General features: G+C 48.0%; 1 protein-coding gene across 1 annotated transcript in view; it reads left to right on the forward strand.

The window, feature by feature from the left end:
- The window catches only part of LOC307070523 (uncharacterized protein), a 105545-nt gene that overhangs the window by 51227 nt on the left and 40746 nt on the right, over positions 1 to 13572 (forward strand). Inside the window, exons 13-17 of the mRNA XM_079729027.1 lie at positions 1944 to 1979; positions 3509 to 3544; positions 9699 to 9752; positions 10088 to 10132; positions 10856 to 10888. Of these exons, the coding sequence (XP_079585153.1) occupies positions 1944 to 1979; positions 3509 to 3544; positions 9699 to 9752; positions 10088 to 10132; positions 10856 to 10888 (204 nt within the window). The remainder of the gene's footprint in view (positions 1 to 1943; positions 1980 to 3508; positions 3545 to 9698; positions 9753 to 10087; positions 10133 to 10855; positions 10889 to 13572) is intronic.

The raw sequence follows: 13572 nt of genomic DNA on the forward strand, positions 1-13572 counted from the left end.
ACATATCGATGTAATCAGCGCGTGTTGCCTGGAGTTCAGGGGCTAAAGGGGAGGGAGCAGAGAGGGCTAAGGCCAGGGTAAACACTCACAGCAGCACATCATCCAGCCGGCGCTCGTGGGAGCCGGTCATTGTCCTTGCAGACCATAATAACCGTGTCGTTTGGTTTGGAGGGCACTTTTAAAGTGCTTGATATATACTTATTGGCCTCAATAGCGCAGCCCTTTGATGGCCGGAAATATCATCCGAATCTTGGTGGGAACTTTTGATGTTGCTCTCCCCTTTGAAAATGCATAATGCAATATTCTCTAATAAAAACAGAATGCTCCCTATTTTATCTGAGATTGTAACACAAACACAAACACACACACACACACACACACACACATACACTCTAGGAAAAATATTTAAACGAAACTCGAAGAGTAGTTCCTTCCTTATTTGTCCTGTGTGTGTGCACGTTTATGTGTGGACACGTGCATGTGTGTGTCGTGCGCGCGTGTGTGTGTTTGTGTGTGTGTGTTTGCCGGAGGGATGTTATGGTTGGTTCGTCCTCAGCGGCTAATCAAAGCCTGTGTACACGGCGGGTGTCAGAGGAGAGGGTCTGCTGTTGCCCTCTTAATCCCGGCTCCGCTTTCATCAGCCAGAGATCCCGTTCTCAAATCAAAATCCTCACAGCTTCCTCTTATTCTGCAGGGAGAAGAAAGCCTTCTGCTGTACCAGCCCTGTACTCACAGCCCTCGAAACATCACAATTTAATATCGAAATCACGGTTCCACAATATCACTGCTGGAAACTAAAGCTAATGGCTCCTAGGGCGTAGTTTGGATGTCGATTCGTTGATTACATTATTGGTTCAAACTAAAGTTGGCCGGAATATTTTCTTCCCCTACTTGAGTTGATTTTTCACATCTCGCCGTGATGTGTGTATGGAAGCCAGCGGACACCCTGGCACTTTGCGGCATGAGTGGTCCACATCCCGTTCCTAGGATACCTCTCTAGTCTTGTGCGCGTCCTATCCTGTCCACGCTAAACCAGGAGGAAACACAATCTTTGAAAGTTGAATTATAGAAAACTTTCGCTCGGATTCAGGAAAACAGCTCACGTCTCGTCTAGATGTCGGCGTTACAAAGCTTCGATGATTTCCGAGCAAATCCCTTCACTTCTGTGTATCCGTATGAGTCCTGGCTCCGGGAGAAATGTTACAGGGGATTATTTTAAAGTATGGTCCCGTTCTGACCTGGTATTCCCGGGATCACGTGCTTACGCTACGCAACAGGAGCCGGGTGTTTCTGGCTGGCTACTGGTATCTGCTCTGGGCTTGATTGATGTGGCCTGGGACTGGCACAGCTGGGCGGGAAGTGATAAACCAGGGGAGGGGGACAAAGAGTGGTGGGCCACACAGGGTGCAGCAATTAAGCTGTTTTCTTGTTGTTAATTAAAAGCAAATTAGATGAGTGCAGCGGCAGCCTTAACGGCGGCGTCTGTCGCCTCGTGGTGGGGATTCCTCCTCATGCTCTTCCTCACCCTCTCACCCTCTCACTCTCTCACCCTCTCACCCTCTCATCCTCTCAGCCTCTCACCCCCTCACCCTCTCACTCTCTCACTCTCTCACCCTCTCAGTCTCACACTCTCCTCTCATCCTCTCACCCTCTCCTCTCATCCTCTCACCCTCTCACTCTCTCACCCTCTCACCATGTCACCCTCTCACTCTCTCACCCTCTCACTCTCTCACTCTCTCACCCTCTCAGTCTCACACTCTCCTCTCATCCTCTCACCCTCTCCTCTCATCCTCTCACCCTCTCACTCTCTCACCCTCTCACCATGTCACCCTCTCACTCTCTCACCCTCTCACTCTCTCATCCTCTCACCCTCTCATCCTCTCACCCTATCATCCTCTCATGTCTGACTATGTCTATTTTTGTTGTCTTTTCCTCTCATTCAGGGTAAAAGAGGAAAGAACGGGGATCCAACCAACTCGGTAAGTACTGACACACGTACCAAACAGACTTAGGTCGCTCCGAGACTTGACGGACGGTGTTGACCCCCTCAGTGTCTTCCAGCGAGGTCATCGGCGGGCCACATGCATCTTGGTGAAGAATGCAGATGATGTTTATGTAACGGCGGAATAAGTGGTTAGGGGGGGGGGCGTACTTGTCTCATGTAGTGCCGTTCCGAGACGTGTATGTGAAATGTAGATGTGTTGAACTGTGGCAGTGATTCACTCCCCCCCCCCCCCCCACTCTGCTATAAGAAGATTAGATTATTCATGGTAGCAGCAGGGGGTGTTTTAAGCCAAGTCCCGAGCATGCTTCCATTCATAAGTCTGATAAGTTTGCCTGTGAGGGCTGTTGACCATGTAATCTTTGATTATTCAAGATGTCGTTGGGTTTTCATTTATTACTTCTTTATGTGTCAATCTAGTTGGGCTCATGGGGTCATGAGTACTAACACACAACACATGACGTTTCACCCAATTAAAAAACGACCCAAAGGAAACACAGCACAACAACAGACACGGTGCATAACGAACACAACCTCGTTGGCCTCGTTAAAACTATACCATATCACATATCTCCTCGCTGTATTTGATATACACATATTTCCATGTAGTGTCGCTCTGATTAATCTTCAGATCGCGTCAAGGAGATTTTCTATTACCACTAGAAATGGTGAAACAGCCAAGCGGGGCTCTCTCCGCGCTATGCTCTGTGGGTTCAATTATCTTTAGGGTAATTGAGCCACTGACTGCTAAGCTCTCCCCCCTGGATCAGGCCAATCCTCTCCATTCTTAATAACTCATAAAAGTTGGAGGGCGGCAAGTCTTGGGAGGGAGACGGAAAAAGGCAAAGTGGAGACGGAGGAGGAGGAGGAGGAGGAAGAGGAGGGGGTGGAGGAGGTGGAGGAGGTGGCGTTGGTGGTGTGACATTTTCTAAATGGCAGTGTCTCGATAATACCTATGGCACGCGCCAGTGCCGCTCCCTTTCCGCGCGAATTGGCATTTGTGATTCACTTGTTTTGCTGAGGTGGATCCCAGAGGCTAAATCACCCATTCAAAACACACAGCGATACAGTCGCTGGCTGCTCACTTGGTGGGTACGTCCCTCGCCTCCACCCTCCCTCCGGTGGGCAGGGCGACCGTGTTTGACGGTTTAGAAGTTAATTCCTCAAGGTCAAATGTGAATCGTGCCTTTTGAAGGGAATAAAAGGGAAGATGGACGAGGGGTACATGAATAACCTTGTGGCCCCGTAATTATCATTCGCCATGTATGAAATATGAAATATGAAATAACGCGAGTGAGAGGCGGGGGAACAGAACGGCGAGGTTCAAAGTTGGAGTACTTTTGGAGTGCCGTTCTGTTTTTTTTTCTGAGCGTTCCCCGTGTAATCAAGTGCTCCGCCAGTGTTTGAGTATCTTATTTCGAGTGTTGTTCAATCCTTGTTTCAGGGCCGCGCTCGGTGCAGAATGCTGCCCTGACTGATCTCATGAATGCCTCTCTCTCATCACAGGGTTCGTCTGGAGTGTCTGCCGGAGCAACCGTCAAGGTACGACAATAAGAAGTTCCCACTCACTGCCGCCGTCGTAGCCACCGGCATCAGGCTGCTCCTGCCCCCTGATGTTGGCCCGTGTGTGTTTCATCTCCGTGTTGTTAGCACTTTGTCTCGCGTGCTTTGTCTAGAGCGCTGAACTATGCAGAGAGAAGAGACAAATGTCAAGATCAGTGGGCGCCCGTCGGTCTTTGAAAGCCTGGGGAACCTCCTGTGCTCCGGCATCGACGCGTTCTCCCAACCTCCCCCCTCCCCCTCCCTCCACCGGTGATCCACGAGGCAGGGGTCTGGGGGGGCCGGCGCTCGCCACGGCAACCGCATCACGCGGGCCACGCGTCCAATCAGGTGCCCTTGACTCACGTCTTTCTTGTCGGGGCCGAGGAAGAATAGCATAGTCTTCCTCCCCCGCTTGGGAGTGTGGACGTTGGTGGGGGGAGGGGGTGGGGAAGTGAGGTGTTGGGGGGTGGGGGGGGCACCTTGCAGTCGATTTTATCCAATCTCCGGTGCAAATTAAATAGCTTTCCCTGCGCCTCCTCGCAGCCTCCCAGGCCAGCATGCCTCGCTGCGTGTGCTCACACACCGACAGATGGGCCGTAATGTACAGTGTGTTGGGGGGGGGGGGGGGGGGGAGAGAGAGAGAGAAAAGAAGCGAAGGGAGAGAAAAGGTACACAATCATTTTTATGAATCCCAGGGGTGCTCTGGCTCACCAGAGGGGCATTAAATATGAGAAAGGAAAGGAATCCTTCGACGCACCGCCACCCTCTCTCCCCCCCAACACACACACACACAGACAAACACACGCACACACTCACACACACGCGCGCACGCCTCAAACTGACACCGATACGGCCACACCTGCCAACGTCCCAGCGTCCTGACCTCCTGACCCCATACTCACTCGCCCCCCTGGCGTTCCCCCCCCGCCCCCAGTGGCCCACTTGCGACGGGGCCCAGACAGAGAGCCATTGTGTGAGGGTGGACAACCTCTCTCTCGACCGAAGCTGTTGGCTTGATGATGTATAGGCGTGGTGTCTGCGCCCCAGAGTCTGTCCCAGGTCAGTGGCGGGCTGCTACTGCTCCTCCTCCTCCTGGTCTCCCTGGGCCCAGAGGAGGAGGAGGAGGAGGAGGAGGAGGAGGAGGAGGAGGAGGGGGACGGCCAAACCTTGAAAGAGGAACTGAACTGTCAGGAGGACGCACCAAATGAATGGTTCCTGAATACCAAACCTTTGCGTCAAATCGACAGCGGCACAACACCGGCTTGAGTTGTCGGGAGTTTTATTATCATGTAACTGCTTTGTCCTTTAACGGAGGTTTTTATCCAAACCAAAAGGTTTTATTTCATTAGTCGATCTTTGTGATAAACCTGCGGGTGAAGGCTAGCGGCATCTTGCTGAAGGAAGCCTTCTGCTAGACTCGGATCTTTGTGGCTGCAATGCTGAGCTCACATCCCTAACCACTAGATTCTCTGGCTCCCACTGCACCTGTTTTTTCCCCCCTGTGGTAAATCCCTGTAACATTCATCCCTGAAATGCAGCCTCATCCATGTTCACATGAATTAGAGTCGAATAGTAAATGCCAACTGTAATTCCCCGGGCCTGACTTGGCAGAACAAATCTGATCGTAGGTCTGTTCTCGCTTTTTGCATCCCCTTATTGTGGTCAATTTGGCTAAAAAGTGAGAGGTGTTGCTCAGGGTAGGCCTAAAGATACCAGGCATTTACATTTACTCTGCATAAAAAATGCATGCCAGAATGAACCGGCGTTGCACCCAGAGGTTATAAAGGATGGATGGATGAATTATTATTTTATATTTCCTGTTTATCCCCGGAGACGTGTTTTCTGGTTCCACGGCATCACTTTCCATTTCACACACACATGATGATATTAATATACACCATGGAGTAATTTACACTGATATGTGTTGACTGACTGCCGTAAAACGAGGCTAAATCACCATTACCCGTGAGAGGAATGGCAAAGCACACACATGGTCACGCACACACAATCACACACAATCTCATACTCACACACACACATACACCCACACACAGAAACATGCTCACACACACAAATATACACGTCACACACACACAGTTTTCCATGGTCAGGAATATAAACACCATCAGGGAGGAACGCCATCAGTAATTCTCCCCCACATCTCACTGACTGGCTTTCCCCTTGTGCATTTTCTTTTTTTTTGCTCCATCCGAGAGAAAAAAAAAGAAAAAGAAAAAGAGAAGAGAAAAAAGCGCCGAGATATACTAAACTACAGCTTGTGTAACAGCTGTGGGTGTGAGCTCAACTCTCTCTCTCAGTCAGTGGGCTGTGAAGGCTTCAAAGTAGGAAAAAAAATCACCCAAAAAAACAAAAAAAAAAACAGGACAGGCAAAAAATAAAAAAGAGAAAGAGGAAAGAAGTTGCCATGAATCACATCTCCATAACGCCGGCTCCCACTGACACTCCCAAACGGGGCCTGACAGAGGGGCCCCAGATATTGATGGAGTGACGGAGAGGAGGGAACCACGCGGCCTTAATTGCAGTTTGACGACCTAAGGTGTCTCAAAGGCGACATATCATCCGTAGACATCGCACACGCGCACGCACACACACACACACACACACACACACACACACACACACACACACACAGGTCTTCAGCTTCCGTTTGCATCCCTCACCCGTAGACTGCTGGGGCCCGGCTGTGTTGTTTATACGTTGGTAATCTTTGGGTTGGTCCCCGGGATGTCTCCCCCATAAATCACTCTCTCTGTCTCTCTCTGTCTCTCTCTGTCTCCCTCGCTCTCCGTCTCTCTCGCTCTGTCTCTTTCCGTCTCTCTCTGTCTCTCTCTGTCTTTCTCGCTCTCTCTCTCTTTCTCCATCTCTGTCCGTCACTCTCCGTCTCTCTTCGTCTCTCTCACTCTCTCTCTCTCTCTCTCTCTCTCCATCACTCTCCGTCACTCTCTGTCGCTCTTTCTCGCTCTCTGTCTCACTCTGTCCCTCTCTGTCTCTCTCTCTATCTCTCTGTCTCGTGTCTCTGTCTCTCTTTCTCTCTCTCTCTTTCTCTCTCTGTCCCTCCCGCTCTCTGTATGTTTCTCTCACTCTCTTTCTGTCAGTCCGTCTCTCTCTCTCTCTCTCTGTCTCTTTCTCCCTCTCCAACGGCGTGCTAATGCGATGCCTTGGAGGTCTGTCTCCTCATGTCTCCATCTCGTCTGAGCGTATGTATTCTGGAGATGTTCAACTGTCTCTCTGTAAGAGTGTGATGTATGACCGCCGCCGCCAGAGGAGGGAGGGGGTTTGGGTTTTGACGTTAGCTCATTTGAATCCATAAGTGGCCAATTTCATCCCTTTTCTCTCCATACACAACGATCATGATAAAAACACACGGACAAAAAAGCACCATTACAATGGCTCTGGTGCCTGCTCAGCATCTAAGAATGAGATTAAAAGAAGTCCCGTTGCGCTGCCACAGAACACACATAACGTCCTTTGTCGGCTGAAATGTATTTTATACGGCAGCGCCGGGCGCAACTGCTGGTGCAACAACAACTCGGAGGTAAACATCAATATGTACGCGTCGACAGCCTGAGCGACATTCGCATCGAATGCTGGAGTCGGACGCCAAAATTGACTTCTGCTGCAGACAGAAAAAGAAATGGGGTCACGGACTCCTGTGTAGTATAGGACTTCAATGGTTATGGTGCATAATTCACCCCACTGTAAATAATGAAGGAGCATTGAATCAAGGAAAAGGCAACAGGTGTGGCCTTGAGTCGGGGTTGGAGAGGGGGTGGGGGCGGGCGGGAGATTAATTAGGTCTCCGCTGATGAAACACCCAAACAAAAGGTGTAAAAAAAGGAAGAAGCCGGCCGATCCATAACAATATGACCTTTAATTAAATTAACTTGTTACACCTCTGGAGATACGGCGCTTTTAGCTCACTCTTAAAGAGTGAGACGACCCACACATGACTCCATGCCATACTTCCTCGACGACTTCACCCATCAACAACGTTTCCACATCTTTTCTTCGCTAAAGAGATTAAGCAGGGGACCCCCCATTCCCCTTTCCTGCCGCCACTCCCCCCCGTTGGTTGAGAAAGCTTGAGTGAGATTCAATTAATGCTCAAAGTCAATCTCACCGTTGCTGCCGCTGTTCCCATCACCCCCCACACCCCTACTCTCTCTCTCTCTCTCTCCTCTCTCCATCGCAGCCTCCCCTCAAATATGAATCGGCCGATCCATCTGTTCATACACGAGGCTAGTCTGCTGGCTGTATGGTGAGCAGCTCATTATTTGGCCAACAGGAAACAGTGACTACATCTCATTAGGACGGGGGGTTCCAGGGGCTGTGGGTGGGTGGGGGGGGGGGGGGGGGGGGGGGGGGGCGGGGTGTTTTCGGGCAGGTTGGGATTGGATACCGGTTGCAGTTGCAGTTTCTGTTTTCTGTGCCGCAAAGCATTGTGGGCATGTCTTTGGAAAAAATACACTATTACCTTTCTATTTCCTCCCCCTCCATACTGTCTATCGCTGTGTGTGTGTGTGTGTGTGTGTGTCTCTCTGTCTCACTGTCTCTATCTCTTTCTCTTCTCTCACTCTCGATCTCTTGCTCTCTCTCTCTCTCTCTGCACAGTTTACCCAAACAGTGCTGAAAGGTTTCTATCTATCCATCAATGGAACCGATTCTCAAAGAAAACAATAATCTTTATGGTGGAAAGAAAATGAATGGTTTCCTGTCTGAATTTCTGCTAGTGTTGGAGAGAGAGAGAGGGAGTGAGAGAGACAGAGAGACAGGGAGAGAGAGAGCGAGAGAGAGAGAGAGAGAGCTGGGGGGAGGAGGGGGGTGTACATCTATATGTTGAAACAAGTGTTGAATACAGGACAAAGTATTACTCCCAGCCCAAATAGATTAGTCCAAAATATACATTTCTTTCTGCTAAAAGGCATTAGTGTACATACATCATACATGCCTTCTTAGTTTTTTCTCCCAAAATGTATTGAGGGTAAAATTATAATGTCTAAATGTACTCTTCAGTAGGGAATATATAACCAGCCAACTATCCTAGCTAGTACATTTTAGTGCTTACAATCAGAAACAAAGAATAAAAAACATAATGTCCTGTTCCCAGGTACCAATATAGAGAATACAACGCAATATCTGTCAAGGGAAATGTGTTTACCCCTTTTTGCACCAATGTCTAATTGCTGGTAATTATGTGTTCAGGCTAAAATGCTGTATGCCTGTGGTGAAGTCACCAGTAAGTAAATATATAATAATTTCCTGGCTTTTGTTGACTTACAGTACCACGCCACAAAAATCAAGAGAAATCGAATAAAAAAATAAAATGAAAACATCCCACACAGATAAATACATAAATAAACAAAGCCTTTTAGGACAGCTTACCTGCAGTCATAAAGTGCCATCTATTGGCCGACTGGGGAATGATTTTGATACGGAGGTAGAGTTGGGGAGGTAGGCTTGGGGGGGGGGGGAGGAGAAGAATGGTGCAATGCAACAGGAGCTTTGTCTTTCATTTATTCCGCATGACTCACAGGGTAGAGCAAAGTCTCCCATAGCCAGGCTTGAGTAGCCGCACGTCACTCTGCTACAGTTACAACGCATTAGGAATAAGTAACGCCGTCGCTTGTCTGTCTGTTCACTCATTCCTCAACAGAGCTGTTGCTCAGTTGGACTGCCACTGTGTGTGTTTCTGTGTGTGTGTGGGTGGGTGGGTGTGTGTGCGTGTCTCTTGAGTGTGTGTGCAGGTGTGTCTGTTTGTGTGTCGGCGTATGCGAGTGTTTGTGTGTGTCTTTCAGTGTGTCGGTGTATGTGTTTCTGTGTGTTTGCCTGTGTGTGTTTGTGTGTGCGTTTGTCTGTGTGTTTGTGTGTCTGTCTGTGTGTGTGTGTGTGTCTTTGTTTTTGTGTCTGTGTGTCGGTGTATGTGTATAAGTGTGTGTGCGTGATTGTATGTGTGTGTATGTCTGTGCGTGCGTGTGCATAGGGCCGTGTGCATCATGATGCACTCTCCACATGTGTGCATTGGCTGTGTTTCCGTGTTGTCGGCCCCTCGCCCCCCCCCCCCCCCCCCGTCCCTGTGCTGAGTGACGGGGGGGGGGGTGTTGACCGTGCTGCCGTTGCTCTGTTCCCCTCGCAGGGCGACAAGGGGGAGAAGGGGGACACCACCCTCCGAGGAGAGAAGGGAGATGCTGTATGTATGCCTTCCTGAGGATTTAAGACTTGCCCCAACTCTGACCACTTTTAAAACAAGACTGAAGACTTTTATGTTTGCTTTAGCTTTCTGCTAAATCTTAAATGCATTGACTAATTTTTTGCGTATGTTTTCTTTTCTATTAATTAATTTTTAATTCATTTTATCGTATGACAATGCTTATATGTGAAGCACTTTGAGTCTGCCTTGTGTATGAAAAGTAATATATAAATAATATATAGTAATATATGAATATAAATATAAATATTCCTCCGGTGACATTTACAGTCCCCCCGATGACACAATGTCATTAACCTCTCCCCTCCCCCCCACAGGGTCAGCCCGGTGCCACTGGAGCGGGGGGGACGAAAGGAGAGCGGGTGAGTCACATCAATGTCGAATGTCATGTGTGATGACTTCACCTTCATTTATAATTCCTAAGAGCTGGCATCGTGTGTGTGTGTGTGAGAGAGAGAAAGTGAAGGGTGGGGGGGGGGTGGGTGGTGGGTGAGAACAGAGGTGAGAGAGAGAAGGGTGAGAAAGAGAGGTGAGAGAAAAAATGAAGGTTGACAGTGATGAGGCCTCTTGCCCCTCACTGTTAGAATAGCTATCTATCTATCTGTCTATCTATCTATCTATGTATCTAACTATCTATATATTTAACTATCTAACTATCTATCATTCTATCTATGTATCTCTGTCTTTCTATCTATCTATCTATCTCTTTCTATACATTTATCCATATATTTTTTTTATCCATCAATCTATCTTATATCTATCTAACTATCCACCCATCTGACTATCTATCTTATCTATTTAACTATCTAATTAATTAACTAATTAAATCTGTCTGTCTGTCTGTCAATCTTTCTATCTTATCAATCTATCTGTCTCTCTATCTATCTCCTTCTCCCCATTTATCCATATAGTTGTTTATCCATCAATCTATCTGATATCTATCTCACTATCGACCCGTCCGACTATCTATCTCTACATCTGTCTGTCTGTCCCTCTGCCAGTGGTCGGTCAGACGTCATGATGATGTAATGCTGTCGTGATATTTCATATCATATCTAAGTGGCCCTCCACGGTTTGTGTTTCAGGGTGAGGCCGGCCCCAGAGGCCCCCCAGGTCCGGTAAGTGTCAGCCTCAGTTAACCCAGACGACCCCGTCCCTTCTGTTCCCCAGCGCCACCACACCGTACCGCATGTTAATTCAGAGCCGCGTTCTGCCTCCAGAGCGTCCCACCGGCGCAGTACTGCATTCTGGGAGACAGGAGGCATTGGACTGCTCTTGTCTCTCTCCGTCCTGGACCTCATGCTAGACTAGAGGGTAATTCAAAATGGAAATCAGGCAAATCAAACTTAATGACAGGGATCTGTGGCTTGTTTCACAGATTCCTGTCTGGTTAATGATAGGTCTGATTCAATATTATGCAGGGCAACTTCAATAAGCCTCACGAAACATGGCAATGGGACTCGCAGTTGGTTATTGTTAGCAGGATCTTCTTTTGGTTTCATGTCTGCTAAATTGGGTCTAAATTAACTTTAGTGGCTCTGCATTTCAATGGATATGGTGGAAGGTTCTTATTATGATGGAAATGTTTCGAACCGTTCATTGTTGTGACCGGATGCGTGTGTGTCCACATGTGTTTGTGGGTGCGTGTGCGTGGGCCTGTGGGTGTATGTTTGTGTTTGTGTGTGTGTGCGTGTGTATGATTTTTTGCGTGTGTGTCTGTGTGTGTGGACTAGCCTGCAGAAGCAGCAGCAGACTATGAGGTGGGGAATTTGGCCCACATTACCGCCATTAACACATCAGTCATTTGATAAATGGGGGGGGTGGGCATCTTGAATATTTAGTAGCAGACTCTCTCATCTCCTTTATCTGCGTTGGCTGTGGCAGATCATTTTGTCAGTTAAGCATTGATTTCCCTTACACAGCAGAAGCCTTCGGTTCAGGTCATTACCCCTCCCCCCACCGTCCCCTTCATAAAGCTTTCCGTTCCTCTGTTTATTATTTGCTGGGAAGGGACTGGGGGCTCATAGACACATTGCATGGCCGACCTCTAAGGCTTTTTAAGCATCCTCACAGTCCCCTCTTTAAAGAAGGAAATAACAGCGTTCGACATTTTCGTGTCGAAAATACCGGCTTGTGTTTGGGTTTCATTTTTTCCCTGGGTTTTGGCCTGAGTTAACATGGCATAACATGCCGGGTCTGCGGAAGCTCCGCTCTTTGAAAGGAGGAAGGGAGATATTTTGTTGCTTTTGCGGAGGAACCCGAGCATGTTTCACCTCACATCAATAGCAGAGCGTTGGGATGCGGTCCAGCTCCTACCACAACAGTTCACAGCTCGCTGGTCAAAGAAAAGGGTTTAAAAAATAGACCAATAAAGAGTCCACTGCTGGAACATAATAAAATAATAAGAGTTTAGCAGCTCCATACATCAAAATCAACAGAATTTGTTGACAAGTCGAAAAAAATGTTAGCTCAACATTTTGCCAACAGTAGCTGGCTAAAAGTGGGTTGCATTTATGCTCGCGGCCAGGCCTTTTTTGGCCTGCAGATTGCACAACTTTCATGATTAACAAGAAACTGTGCAAACAAACTAGCTCTATGCACACGGCCAGTACATAAAGCCTCCATCCGTCTCACTTAGGCTTCGGGAAATCAACATCTCCCCAGCAATCAATCTATCTAATGCTATCTATACTTGTATTTTATCTTGTGTCATCTATCTACTACTGTCTTCTGGGTTTATCACTGGATGTCATTGGGCTGAATAATGTCCAATTATCCAAAGCCCTGAAATGTGTTTGGACAAACAATTAGAGGGGAGAGAGTGTGTAAATTTGCCTGCAAGGTGTAATCGTCTTCTCCACCCTCTACGGCCAAATGTACTGATGCCTCCCTGGGTTGTTTTTAGCATAGCTTAGGGATTCTTACCTTTCTTTCCTTCTTGTTTCATCCACGTTCTTCCCAAAACAACAGGGGTGAGATGATCCCAACACCCACCATTTTGCAAGCTTGTCTCTTCAACGGAGTTGGCTAGCCTTCAAATAAATTATTTGTTACGTTTTTCTAAAAGGTAGAACTACATCTCGTCAACCTTCACAGTGCAGGCAGGTTTTAGCTATAGCTAGGGCCTTATCCCAGCAGAGCATTTTTTAGCGATACCTAGGGCCTAAGAACAGTGTAGCTAAGCTGCTTTTCAGCCTTCACAGTGCAGGCATGTTTTAGCTGTAGTTAGGGGCTAATGGTGTGTTCCTCAATCCTCGGACGCCAGACTTCCGATTCAAAAGTCCGAGATCTCCCAGCTTTCTTGCGGCATTTCTCGGAGGAACGCCCCTTTTTGTCCTCATCTTTCGGAAATCTCAGAGTAGACCGAGAGCAGTGATGATGCTCTCAACAAAATGGCCGCGCCCGCAAAGAGAATTATTTTTTTTGTATTTTGTTCCGTATTTTAAGCACATAAGCTGCCCCCACATAGTCACAAGGGAGCAGGATCAAACACATAAGCTGTAATTACCACACACAGCCACAAAGGGAGCAGGATCAAACACATAAGCTGCATTACCCACACACAGCCACAAGGGGAGCAGGACCGACATACAAGCTGTAATAACTACTCCGGCCACAGAAGGCAGAATCTTTAAGACAGACAGAAAGGAAGCCGGAGCCAACACGTCACATAGGCCACGCCTACTTGACACAACCAGGTTGGTCATTTTAATGTCGCTTTTTAATGCTCTTACACACTTTACATTGCTACTTTATTCCGGTCACCAATTTATACATTGCATGGTCTTACTGTGCGTGCAAT

The sequence above is a fragment of the Pollachius pollachius genome, assembly GCF_949987615.1.
Source record: "Pollachius pollachius genome assembly, chromosome: 2".
Classification (NCBI taxonomy): domain Eukaryota; kingdom Metazoa; phylum Chordata; class Actinopteri; order Gadiformes; family Gadidae; genus Pollachius; species Pollachius pollachius.